The 13,204-nt window shown below is 38.9% G+C and overlaps 1 protein-coding gene across 1 annotated transcript in view; it reads right to left on the bottom strand.

Annotated features, from left to right (window-relative positions):
- LOC128666699 (zinc finger protein 260-like) overlaps nucleotides 1-13,204 on the bottom strand; it is a 130,574-nt gene that overhangs the window by 56,002 nt on the left and 61,368 nt on the right. The window contains exon 2 of the mRNA XM_053721438.1: nucleotides 4,719-4,866. Coding sequence (XP_053577413.1) covers nucleotides 4,719-4,827 — 109 coding nt within the window. The 5' untranslated portion in view covers nucleotides 4,828-4,866. The remainder of the gene's footprint in view (nucleotides 1-4,718; nucleotides 4,867-13,204) is intronic.

Genomic DNA, 13,204 nt, shown 5'->3' with positions numbered 1-13,204 from the left:
TAGTACGTTTAGCAAGCGTAGAGATAGCACCATCCAACAGTTGATAGTCTGGGACCGGGAACAACTTTTTAAAAGTAGACGAGGGGGAAAAGGCAGAAACAATTCTTTCCCATTCATTCCTAATCGTGTTTGCCATCTTAACCGGCACAGGAAAAGTCAAAGGAACTTTCCTGTCTTCGTAAACTCTGTATAATTTAGGTATCACAGGTTCTTCAGGTAGCGCGGCCTTTGGAACCTCTAACGTAGACAGAACCTACTTTAATAAAAAACACAAGTGTTCAATTTTAAATATAAAGGATGGTTCCTCCGCAGCAGGAGGCTTAGATGCTAAGGACTCCGACCCAGAAAGTTCACCCTCTAAAGCTACAGAGGTCAACTCATCATCGGATAACTGGGACATAATAGCCAAATCCGATAAATTTTTAGAGGACTCTGGGTCAGGAGAGCTATGTTTAACCTTTCTCTTGCATTTGTTAGAGCGAGGTAATGCATTGAGGGCCGCAGACACCACCGTTTGTAACTGCGTGGCAAAGTCTGCAGGAAGAAGGCCCCCTCTGGATGGAGGATTAGATGTGCTATGGGGAACTGCATGTGGAGTGAATAATGTAGCAAGGATAGTAATCTCACAGGATGCCAAGTCCTGAGAGGTAGACGGCTCAGAGGGACTAAGAGCCTTAGCAGGCTTGTCTCCCTTCTTAGATTTTAGAACGGTGTTAAGGCATGTGGAACATAATTGAGTGGGCAGGAAAACCACAGCATCCTCACAATATAAACAGGTATGATTTAGTACAGAAGGAGTACCTTCTAACATGTCAGAGTCCTCCATAGCTCAGGTTATACCCACAGAAGGACATAAATAAAAGCATATTTTATTATAGAAAACTACACCTTTATACTACCAATGGCTGGGGCACTCACCACCTCCTAAACCCAGACAGTTAACAGAGAAAACGCTCTCCTCAGGTTCAAGTCTCAGCCGGAATGGAGGAAATGAACATAGACCACAACCGGTCACATGGAGAGCAAGACAGTTCTTCCCCTATTATTACAAGTACAGCAAGTAATAGGAGCTGTGCAACACGTTCAAAAACGAAAGTGAAACTGAAAAGTGAAACCTGTTTGTTCCAGCCAAAACACACAGTCTATTAGCCAAGGAACAAAATCACACAAAGCAGCATGTAAATAATTAATACACTGATTAATTAACCCCAACTGTTCAATAAACCCCCTTCAGAGGATATTAACCCTGGATCCTATCAACGTATAAAGGAGCCACACTCTGACCCTGTTATAGCGTTTTATGTGTAAAAATTGAAACAATCTTACCTCCAGGATCCATGCTGTGGAACAGAACACAGCCTCTTAAGTGTGACAGTCTTATAGCAGCACTCCTGACATGGACTTGAGTGAGAGAAAACAGGTAGTGAAACTCGTCAACACTGATTGCTTAGGAGCTGTTAGCAGTAGTCTGGATGGTTTCGCAGAAAAAAATTCCCTGTATCTCCAGACTCTAACTTTCACCAATACTCTCACTGAGAGGTTGACATGACTACTTAAAACTCCAGTCCTATCTCGCAGGGCGGATACCCTTTTTCAGGACTCTCCAAATCTTCTGACACTTCTCTGCCACCTCCTAACGTGACAAAAGGCAAAGAATGACTGGGGTAATGAGGAAGTGGGAGGGCTATTTAAGCCTTTGGCTGGGGTGTCTTTGCCTCCTCCTGGTGGCCAGGTATTGTAATTCCCAACAGTAAGGAATGAAGCCGTGGACTCTCCCTATCTTAGGAAGGAAAAAGGGCAGAAAGGTAAGTTAGGAGGTTTTTAGGAAGAATTGTTGTGAAGGGAATCTGAAGCGCACTATAATTCCACTTGTGAGTGTAGCTGGTCAAATTCTTCACGAAGGTTGTCATTGTCATCCTCAAGACCCTCCACTCTAAAGCCTAGAGTGTTTATATCTTGTTTAAGCTCTGCAAGTTCTTCTCTGACACAGGCTCTCAGGATGTCTGCGATATCTTGTTTGGACGGAAGTGAAGACAGTACAGCTGCTGGGATTTGCAGCAATTCTGATGTAGAGTAGTTAGATATTTATTACTACACAGTGTTAACTGAGTGAGATATTTATTACTACACAGCGTTACCTGAGTGAGATATTTATTACTACACAGCGTTACCTGAGATATTTATTACTACACAGCGTAACCTGAGTGAGATATTTATTACTACACAACGCTACCTGAGATATTTATTACTACACAGCATTACCTGAGATATTTATTACTACACAGCGTTACCTAAGTGATATTTATTACTACACAGCGCTACCTGAGTGAGATATTTATTACTACACAGCGTTACACCTGCGTGAGATATTTATTACTACACAGCATTTCCTGAGTGAGATATTTATTACTACACAGCGTTACCTGAATGAGATATTTATTACTACACAGCGTTACCTGCGTGAGATATTTATTACTACACAGCTTTACCCTAGTGAGATATTTATTACTACACAGCGTTACCTGAGTGAGATATTTATTATTACACAGCGTTACCTGAGTGAGATATTTATTACTACACAGCGTTACATGAGTGAGATATTTATTACTACACAGTGTTACCCGAGTGAGATATTTATTACTACCCAACATTACCTGAGTGAGATATCTATTACTACACAGCGTTACCTGAGTGAGATATTTATTACTACACAGCGCTACCTGAGTGAGATATTTATTACTACACAGCGTTACCTGAGTGAGATATTTATTACTACACACCGTTACCTGAGTGAGATAATTATTACTATACAGCATTACCTGAGTGAGATATTTATTACTACACAGCGTTACCTGACATATTTATTACTACACAGCGTTACCTGACATATTTATTACTACACAGCGTTACCTGAGTGAGATATTTATTACTACGCAGCGTTACCTGAGTGAGATCTTTATTACTACACAGCGTTACCCGAGTGAGATATTTATTACTACACAGCGTTACCTAAGTGATATTTATTACTACGCAGCGTTACCTGAGTGAGATCTTTATTACTACACAGCGTTACCCGAGTGACATATTTATTACTACACAGCGTTACCTAAGTGATATTTATAACTACACAGCGTTACCTGAGTGAGATATTTATTACTACACAGCGTTACCTGAGTGAGATATTTATTACTACACAGCGTTACACCTGCGTGAGATATTTATTACTACACAGCATTTCCTGAGTGAGATATTTATTACTACACAGCGTTACCTGAGTGAGATATTTATTACTACACAACGTTACCTAAGTGAGATCTTTATTACTACACAGCATTACCTGAGTGAGATATTTATTACTACACAGCGTTACCTGAGTGAGATATTTATTACTACACAGCGTTACCTGAGTGAGATATTTATTACTACACAGCGTTACCTGAGTGAGATATTTATTACTACACAGCGTTACCTGAGTGAGATATTTATTACAACACAGCGTTACCTGAATGAGATATACACAGCGTTACCTGAGTGAGATATTTATAACTACACAGCGTTACCTGAGTGAGATATTTATTACTACACAGTGTTACCTGAGTGAGATATTTATTACTACACAGTGTTACCTGAGTGAGATATTTATTACTACACAGCGTTACCTGAGTGAGATATTTATTACAACACAGCGTTACCTGAATGAGATATACACAGCGTTACCTGAGTGAGATATTTATAACTACACAGCGTTACCTGAGTGAGATATTTATTACTACACAGTGTTACCTGAGAGAGATATTTATTACTACACAGCGTTACCTGCGTGAGATATTTATTACTACACAGCATTTCCTGAGTGAGATATCTATTACTACACAGCGTTACCTGAGTGAGATATTTATTACTACACAGCGTTACCTCAGTGACATATTTATTACTACACAGCATTACCTGAATGAGATATTTATTACTACACAGCGTTACCTGAGTGAGATATTTATTACTACACAACGTTACCTGAGATATTTATTACTACACAGAGTTACCTGAGTGAGATATTTATTACTACACAGCGTTACCTGAGTGAGATATTTATTACTACAAAGCATTACCTGAGTGAGATATTTATTACTACACAGCGTTACCTGAGTGAGATATTTATTACTACACAGCGTTACCTGAGTGAGATATTTATTACTACACAGTGTTACCTGAGTGAGATATTTATTACTACACAGCGTTATCCGAGTGAGATATTTATTACTACACAGCGTTACCTGAGTGAGATATTTATTACTACACAGCGTTACCTGAGTGAGATATTTATTACTACACAGCGTTACCTGAATGAGATATACACAGCGTTACCTGAGTGAGATATTTATAACTACACAGCGTTACCTGAGTGAGATATTTATAACTACACAGCGTTACCTGAGATATTTATTACTACACAGCGTTACATGCATGAGATATTTATTACTACACAGCATTTCCTGAGTGAGATATTTATTACTACACAGCGTTACCTGAGTGAGATATTTATTACTACACAGCGCTACCTCAGTGAGATATTTATAACTACACAGCATTACCTGAGATATTTATTACTACACAACGTTACATGCATGAGATATTTATTACTACACAGCATTTCCTGAGTGAGATATTTATTACTACACAGCGTTACCTGAGGGATATTTATTACTACACAGCGTTACCTGAGCTCTCATTTCCTGGGATCTCCATAGTTCTTAGTGCTTGTTGAGTCTCCATCATGACGTCCTTGTAAAGATCCTTGTGCCCCTCTATATACTCCCACTCCTCCATAGAGAAATACACGGCAACGTCATCACACTTTATAGGCACCTGAAATACACACACAACTCATTCAGTGCTGACACAGGGACTGGTTCTGTCACACACTTTATAGGCACCTGAAACACACACACAACTCATTCAGCGCTGACACAGGGACTGGTTCTGTCACACACTTTATAGGCACCTGAAACACACACACACAACTCATTCAGCGCTGACACAGGGACTGGTTCTGTCACACACTTTATAGGCACCTGAAACACACACACAACTCATTCAGCGCTGACACAGGGACTGGTTCTGTCACACACTTTATAGGCATCTGAAACACACACAACTCATTCAGCGCTGACACAGGGACTGGTTCTGTCACACACTTTATAGGCACCTGAAACACACACAACTCATTCAGCGCTGACACAGGGACTGGGTCTGTCACACACTATATAGGCCCCTGAAACACACACACAACTCATTCAGCGCTGACACAGGAACTGGTTCTGTCACACACTTTATAGGCACCTGAAACACAAACACAACTGATTCAGCGCTGACACAGGGACTGGTTCTGTTACACACTTTATAGGCACCTGAAACACACACACACATAACTCATTCAGCACTGACACAGGGACTGGTTCTGTCACACACTTTATAGGCACCTGAAACACACACATACACAACTCATTCAGCGCTGACACAGGGACTGGATCTGTCACACACTTTATAGGCACCTGAAACACACACACAACTCATTCAGCGCTGACACAGGGACTGGTTCTGTCACACACTTTATAGGCACCTGAAACACACACACAACTCATTCAGCGCTGACACAGGGACTGTTTCTGTTACACACTTTATAGGCACCAGAAACACACACACACAACTCATTCAGCGCTGACACAGGGACTGGTTCTGTCACACACTTTATAGGCAACTGAAACACACACACACCAACTCATTCAGCGCTGACACAGGGACTGGTTCTGTCACACACTTTACAGGCACCTGAAACACACACACACAACTCATTCCGCACTGACACAGGGACTGGTTCTGTCACACACTTTATAGGCACCTGAAACACACACAGCTCATTCAGCACTGAGACAGGGACTGGTTCTGTCACACACTTTATAGGCACCTGAAACACACACACAACTTATTCAGCGCTGACACAGGGACTGGTTCTGTCACACACTTTATAGGCACCTGAAACACACACACACACAACTCATTCAGCACTGAGACAGGGACTGGTTCTGTCACACACTTTATAGGCACCTGAAACACACACACACAACTCATTCAGCGCTGACACAGGGACTGTTTCTGTCACACACTTTATAGGCACCTGAAACACACACACAACTCATTCAGCGCTGACACAGGGACTGTTTCTGTCACACACTTTATAGGCACCTGAAACACACACACAACTCATTCAGTGCTGACACAGGGACTGGTTCTGTCACACACTTTATAGGCAACTGAAACACACACACACACAACTCATTCAGCGCTGACACAGGGACTGGTTCTGTCACACACTTTATAGGCAACTGAAACACACACACACACAACTCATTCAGCGCTGACACAGGGACTGGTTCTGTCACACACTTTATAGGCACCTGAAACACACACAGCTCATTCAGCACTGAGACAGGGACTGGTTCTGTCACACACTTTATAGGCACCTGAAACACACACACAACTTATTCAGCGCTGACACAGGGACTGGTTCTGTCACACACTTTATAGGCACCTGAAACACACACACACACAACTCATTCAGCGCTGACACAGGGACTGGTTCTGTCACACACTTTATAGGCACCTGAAACACACACAACTCATTCAGCGCTGACACAGGGACTGGTTCTGTCACACACTTTATAGGCACCTGAAACACACACAACTCATTCAGCGCTGACACAGGGACTGGTTCTGTCACACACTTTATAGGCACCTGAAACACACACAACTCATTCAGCGCTGATACAGGGACTGGTTCTGTCACACACTTTATAGGCACCTGAAACACACATAACTCATTCAGCGCTGACACAGGGACTGGTTCCGTCACACACTTTATAGGCACCTGAAACACACACACAACTCATTCAGCGCTGACACAGGGACTGGTTCTGTCACACACTTTATAGGCACCTGAAACACACACACAAAACTCATTCAGCGCTGACACAGGGACTGGTTCTGTCACACACTTTATAGGCACCTGAAACACACACAACTCATTCAGCGCTGACACAGGGACTGGTTCTGTTACACACTTTATAGGCACCTGAAAAACACACACACACACACAACTCATTCAGCGCTGACACAGGGACTGGTTCGGTCACACACTTTATAGGCACCTGAAACACACACAATTCATTCAGCGCCGATACAGGGACTGGTTCTGTCACACACTTTATAGGCACCTGAAACACACACAACTCATTCAGCGCTGACACAGGGACTGGTTCTGTCACACACTTGTGGCCGGATTTGACTAACACTGTGCTAGACCTGCATTATCTACTGGGAAAACAGCTAAGACTGTGCTAGTTTGCATATTAGAATTGCTATAAAATGTTTGATTAAAAACTATACCAACAGTAAGAAATACATTCTTTCAGAAAGACACTTATAACTTACTATAAATTATATATATCTTTTAAATCTTTGATATACATCTCCAATACATAAAGGAGTGTAACCTTACATATATATCATATTAATAAAGGATGAATTTAAATGCTTATCCTGCAATATTCAAATATATGTTTAAAAAAAGTTCTTTTACAATATATAAGATTTATAACTATGTTTAGTGGAATTAAAATAGTAACAAATGATGTTATATGATTTTCTGTACTGAAACTAAAATGGAGGATTGTTTAACCTTGTATTAGAAAATCCTAAGATGGATGCTCATTGCAATAATTACATGTGCGTATGTCTAAACTCTTGTATAACAGATTTTCAAGGCCACGTTGTTGATGTACAAAACTGTTGATGCTAGAAAAAGCTAGACAAGTTTTGTTGATGTTATAATGATGCCAAAAATACAAATAAAAAGAAAACAATAAATGATGACGTCATCCAAATAAAAAAACTATAAATACACCTTGTTGTAAACATGAGGCAGGTGACTCTGACAGGATGTTATAGAGCATCTTTAAGGATAAGATTTGGTTGCAAAGAAGTAATTTCGAGTAGTATGTAAACAATTGTTATTGAAAGCAAGTTTAACTGATAGTCTTTTAACTCTGTGTGTATTTTGAATTTAAATGAATTTAATTTTGTATTACTTCTGTAAGCTAATTTTTCTGTATAATAAAAATTTATTTTAAAACAATGTTTCTCTCTTAATACCATTTCTTATTATTATTGTACTCAGAAACTTTCTTTGTAAGAAATGAGACCTGTTTCACTGATATAATATTAAAGGTCAGTGCTTGAAATTCATATTTCAATATAACTGTGCTTTAAGACTTTATGGATGAATTAGGTGTGAACCATTACAATTGGCGTCCCTGGGTGTTTTTGAGAGATAATATTTGTTTTATAAGTTTTATTATAATTTTACCTAGGTCATCTTATATGTAAGAGAAGGTACTAAAATATCATGGCTAATCAGGATTTGCAGAATCTTTTAAAACTCAATGATGTGTTTAAAATGCAGAATGGTAGAGACATTAGGAATGATGAGGTTATTGCTTTGGAAATACAGAATGGTCCTTGGGGTCTGGGGGCCAGATATGGTTTAATTCGTTTAAACTTTACTAATGCTGCTGGAGTAGCTTTGCAACAACCTACATATCGCACCATAGATGCAGATTTTGATCCTGCAACACATAGAATTACAAATGTTTCTTATGATGGTATAGTAGAGATATTAGGCAGACCTCCTGTTATTGCTACAGGAATACAAAGACATGGCCCTATAGCCAGAATTGAGATGTGCGTACTCCTAGATCTAGTTTGTACAGTCCAGTAAGGAAAAATGAATTACCACCAGTTGCAGCAGATGAGCAAGCCGAGAGGGAAAACCTTTTGTGTGAAATAAAAGTTTTAAGTCATATATTGGCTCAGGTTTTAAATAGTGGGATTTCTGGAATGTCAGGAATGCAGCAGGCTTCTTTAGCTCATGATGCAGGAATACCTATGTCTAATATAAAAGCAACAATTGGAGTAATGCCACATAATCCAAAGGATATAGCTTTGTGGTTAAATGACAGAGTTCATGCATTGGATGGAGTTTATCCAACTCATTATCCTCCACAAAAGAGAGCATTGGTTAATGCTATATTACCCCCTGGATTATGTGTTTCTATAGATGAGGCAAGGGACTGGAATTCAGTAATTTGTGCATTATATGAAAAGACACATGGTAAAGTTACATTAGCTTCACTTGCTGATACTCTAGGAATGATGAATAAAATAGTGGCATTGTAGCAGCATATTTATTAGAGCTGAGATTTACAGAGAATAATTATGACATGGTATGGGGTTGTTTAAAGCCAAATGTTAAAGGACAAGGCTTAATTTTAGATATAGAGAGACAAATAAGCTCTGTACCTATAGCAGAGAGACCTAAATAAATGCCTGATATATTAAGACATACTTATACACTTGTAGGTAAGGACCTGACTGGAGATGCACTAGGAGCTTCAAAAAACAGAGAAAATGAAAGGAGAAAAGATTTTCCAGCAAAGGAAAAACAGAGCTCAGTTTGTAAAAAAGAATGCAAGAGAACAATATCCACAAAAACAAACTAAATGTAACCTTTCACCACCTTACTCCCAAGCACCTCCATCTTACACCAATGAGAATCGGTTTAAAACAATTCAGAGCAAATCTTCAGATTTGCCTTCTGAGGAGCTTCCACGCAGGACATTGAGACCATTTATAAAAACTCCTGATCGATATGGATTTGGCAATGGTAGTGTAAGATATAGAGGAAAAGGTACAGGGGGTCAGGATAGATATCAGGAGCGTGAAACTCGTTCTACTGAAAGGGGCGAGATTTCTGTTACCCCAGCTACTACTAAAAAAGTAGGGAACATTAAGAAATCACTATCAGACATCCCAGAAGAGTCTAAAGATGAATGAAGTAAAATTAACAGTAGAATATGGGGGAGAGACTTATGAGGGGTATTTAGATACACAAGCAGAAATATCTTTAGTACGAACAAATATCTTAAAAGAAGAAGTATTAGGCAATATAACTATACAGACTTTAGAGGGTGAAGGTACTTATCCCTCATGTAATGCACAGGTAAATATAAATGGTAAAAGAGTACACTTAGAATTAGTTCAGCATCCTAAGCTTGATTCTGATTTTCTTATAGCTTATAAGGATGTAGCACATTTTATTTCATTGTAGCAGGAAGATGAACTTCCTTTAACTACTAGAGTTGATGTAGCAGCATTTATGAAAGTGCAATTAGATAATACTGCAGTATCTGATGTTAGAAACTAACGCCTAGATTTAGAGTTCTGCGGCCAAAGGGGTGCGTTAGCTACGCATGCTTTTTTTCCCACGCACCTTTTAAATACTGCTGGTATTTAGAGTTCACAGAATGGCTGGGTTTTCAGTGCGTTAGGCTCCAAAAAGGGAGCGTAGAGCATAATTTAACGCCACTGCAACTCTAGATACCAGTGGTGCTTACGGACGCGGCCAGCTTCAAAAACGTGCTCGTGCACGATTCCCCCATAGAAAACAATGGGGCTGTTTGAGCTGAAAAAAAACCTAACACCTGCAAAAAAGCCGCGTTCAGCTCCTAACGCAGCCCCATTGTTTTCTATGGGGAAACACTTCCTACGTCTGCACCTATCACCCTAACATGTACCCCGAGTCTAAACACCCCTAACCTTACACTTATTAACCTCTAATCTGCCGCCCCCGCTATCGCTGACACCTGCATATTTTTTTTAACCCCTAATCTGCCGCTCCGTAAACCGCCGCTACTTACATTATCCCTATGTACCCCTAATCTGCTGCCCCTAACACCGCCGACCCCTATATTATATTAATTAACCCCTAATCTGCCCCCCACAACGTCGCCGCCAGCTACCTACAATAATTAACCCCTAATCTGCCGACCGCAAAGCGCCGCCACCTACGTTATCCTTATGTACCCCTAATCTGCTGCCCCTAACACCGCCGACCCCTATATTATATTTATTAACCCCTAATCTGCCCCCCTCAACGTCGCCTCCACCTGCCTACACTTATTAACCCCTAATCTGCCGAGCGGACCGCACCGCTACTATAATAAAGTTATTAACCCCTAATCCGCCTCACTCCCGCCTCAATAACCCTATAATAAATAGTATTAACCCCTAATCTGCCCTCCCTAACATCGCCGACACCTAACTTCAATTATTAACCCCTAATCTGCCGACCGAATCTCGCCGCTACTGTAATAAATTTATTAACCCCTAAAGCTAAGTCTAACCCTAACACTAACACCCCCCTAAGTTAAATATAATTTAAATCTAACAAAATAAATTAACTCTTATTAAATAAATTATTCCTATTTAAAGCTAAATACTTACCTGTAAAATAAACCCTAATATAGCTACAATATAAATTATAATTATATTATAGCTATTTTAGGATTTATATTTATTTTACAGGTAACTTTGTATTTATTTTAACCAGGTACAATAGCTATTAAATAGTTAAGAACTATTTAATAGCTAAAATAATTACAAAATTACCTGTAAAATAAATCCTAACCTAAGTTACAATTAAACCTAACACTACACTATCAATAAATTAATTAAATAAAATACCTACAATTACCTACAATTAAACCTAACACTACACTATCAATAAATTAATTAAATACAATATCTACAAATAAATACAATGAAATAAACTAACTAAAGTATGCCCCTTTAATTATTTAACAGCTATAAGGTTAACTTTGCAAGAAGAACACATAGATATTACACTGTTAAATGTTACAGAAATTTCTACACAATTAAGTCTAACGGTGAAACAAACAGAAATCATGCTGCATATTTCAAAATCAATGATATATAATATAAGAGAATTGAAACTTAGAATAACAAAAAACCCAGAAGATTGTGAATGGGAAATATTTATATACAGTACTATGAAATGATAATACCAGGAAATGTCTATACAACAAATTGGGAGGTTGTAAATTTTGGACATTTAATTAATTCTCCTGATCATATGGCATTGTTACAAATTCAACAACCATAGCAATATGTTTCACAGTATTGTGATATAGCAGGGAAAATATTGAAACAGAAAACTGTATTGATCTAGGATACTTAGTATGTGAAAATGTCTACAAACGAAAAACATGTGGTGTTGATAAACAAGACTCTGATTGTACTGTTAATGTTACACCTGTAAAATCCCCATACACTCACATAGAACCAATTCATAATGGATTATATGTTGTGATTACTAGTCAAAATGATTGTAATATCCCTATGTTACAAGCAACAATGGTAACAGTTAATGAATCTGTGGAGTGTTATAATACAATTTTACCACCACCTGTGACTAAAAATATACATGCTAGTTCACATTTAACAATGCAGGTACCCCATATTACATTGCAAATACCATACATGACAGCATTCTGGGCTAATTTACATAACATGCAAGTGAGATTAGGCTCCTCCCATGAAGCAATTGAGAATTTTGGTTAAAAGGGTACATGCAGACCTCTTAAGAATTGACTTGCATGAAGGGGACTTTCCAACCTGGATTAAGACTTTAGGTAAGTCATTAAGTCCAATAATGCCAGCATTGGGTAACGTTATTTCAAAGATTGGACAAGGTTTAGCAACAGTGGGGAATGGTATCTTTGGAGACATACTGGGAATATTTGGATATATAAAACCAGTACTTATTGTATTAATAGCCATAGTATTGTTTATCATTTTATTTAAAATGTTGTCCTTTCTTCCTAGGAGGAAATCTAAGTAAAGAAAAAGTAAATTTATGCTTACCTGATAAATTAATTTCTTTTACGATATGATGAGTCCACGGATTTCATCCTTACTTGTGGGATTTATCCTCCTGCTAACAGGAAGTGGCAAAGAGCACCATAGCAGAGCTGTATATATAGCTCCTCCCTCCTCTCCACCCCCAGTCATTCGACCGAAGTTAGGAAAAGAAAGGAAAAGCTAAAGGTGCAGAGGTGACTGAAGTTTACAAAAAATAAATATAACCTAAATCTTTCTTAAAATAACAGGGTGGGCCGTGGACTCGTCATATCGTAAAAGAAATTAATTTATCAGGTAAGCATAAATTTACTTTTCTTTTACAAAGATATGACGAGTCCACGGATTTCATCCTTACTTGTGGGATACCAAT

Source organism: Bombina bombina, chromosome 7 (assembly GCF_027579735.1).
Source record: "Bombina bombina isolate aBomBom1 chromosome 7, aBomBom1.pri, whole genome shotgun sequence".
In the NCBI taxonomy this organism is placed as follows: Eukaryota; Metazoa; Chordata; class Amphibia; order Anura; family Bombinatoridae; genus Bombina; species Bombina bombina.
Note: the sequence above shows the minus strand (reverse complement) of the source record. Positions and strands in the feature narration are given on the sequence as shown.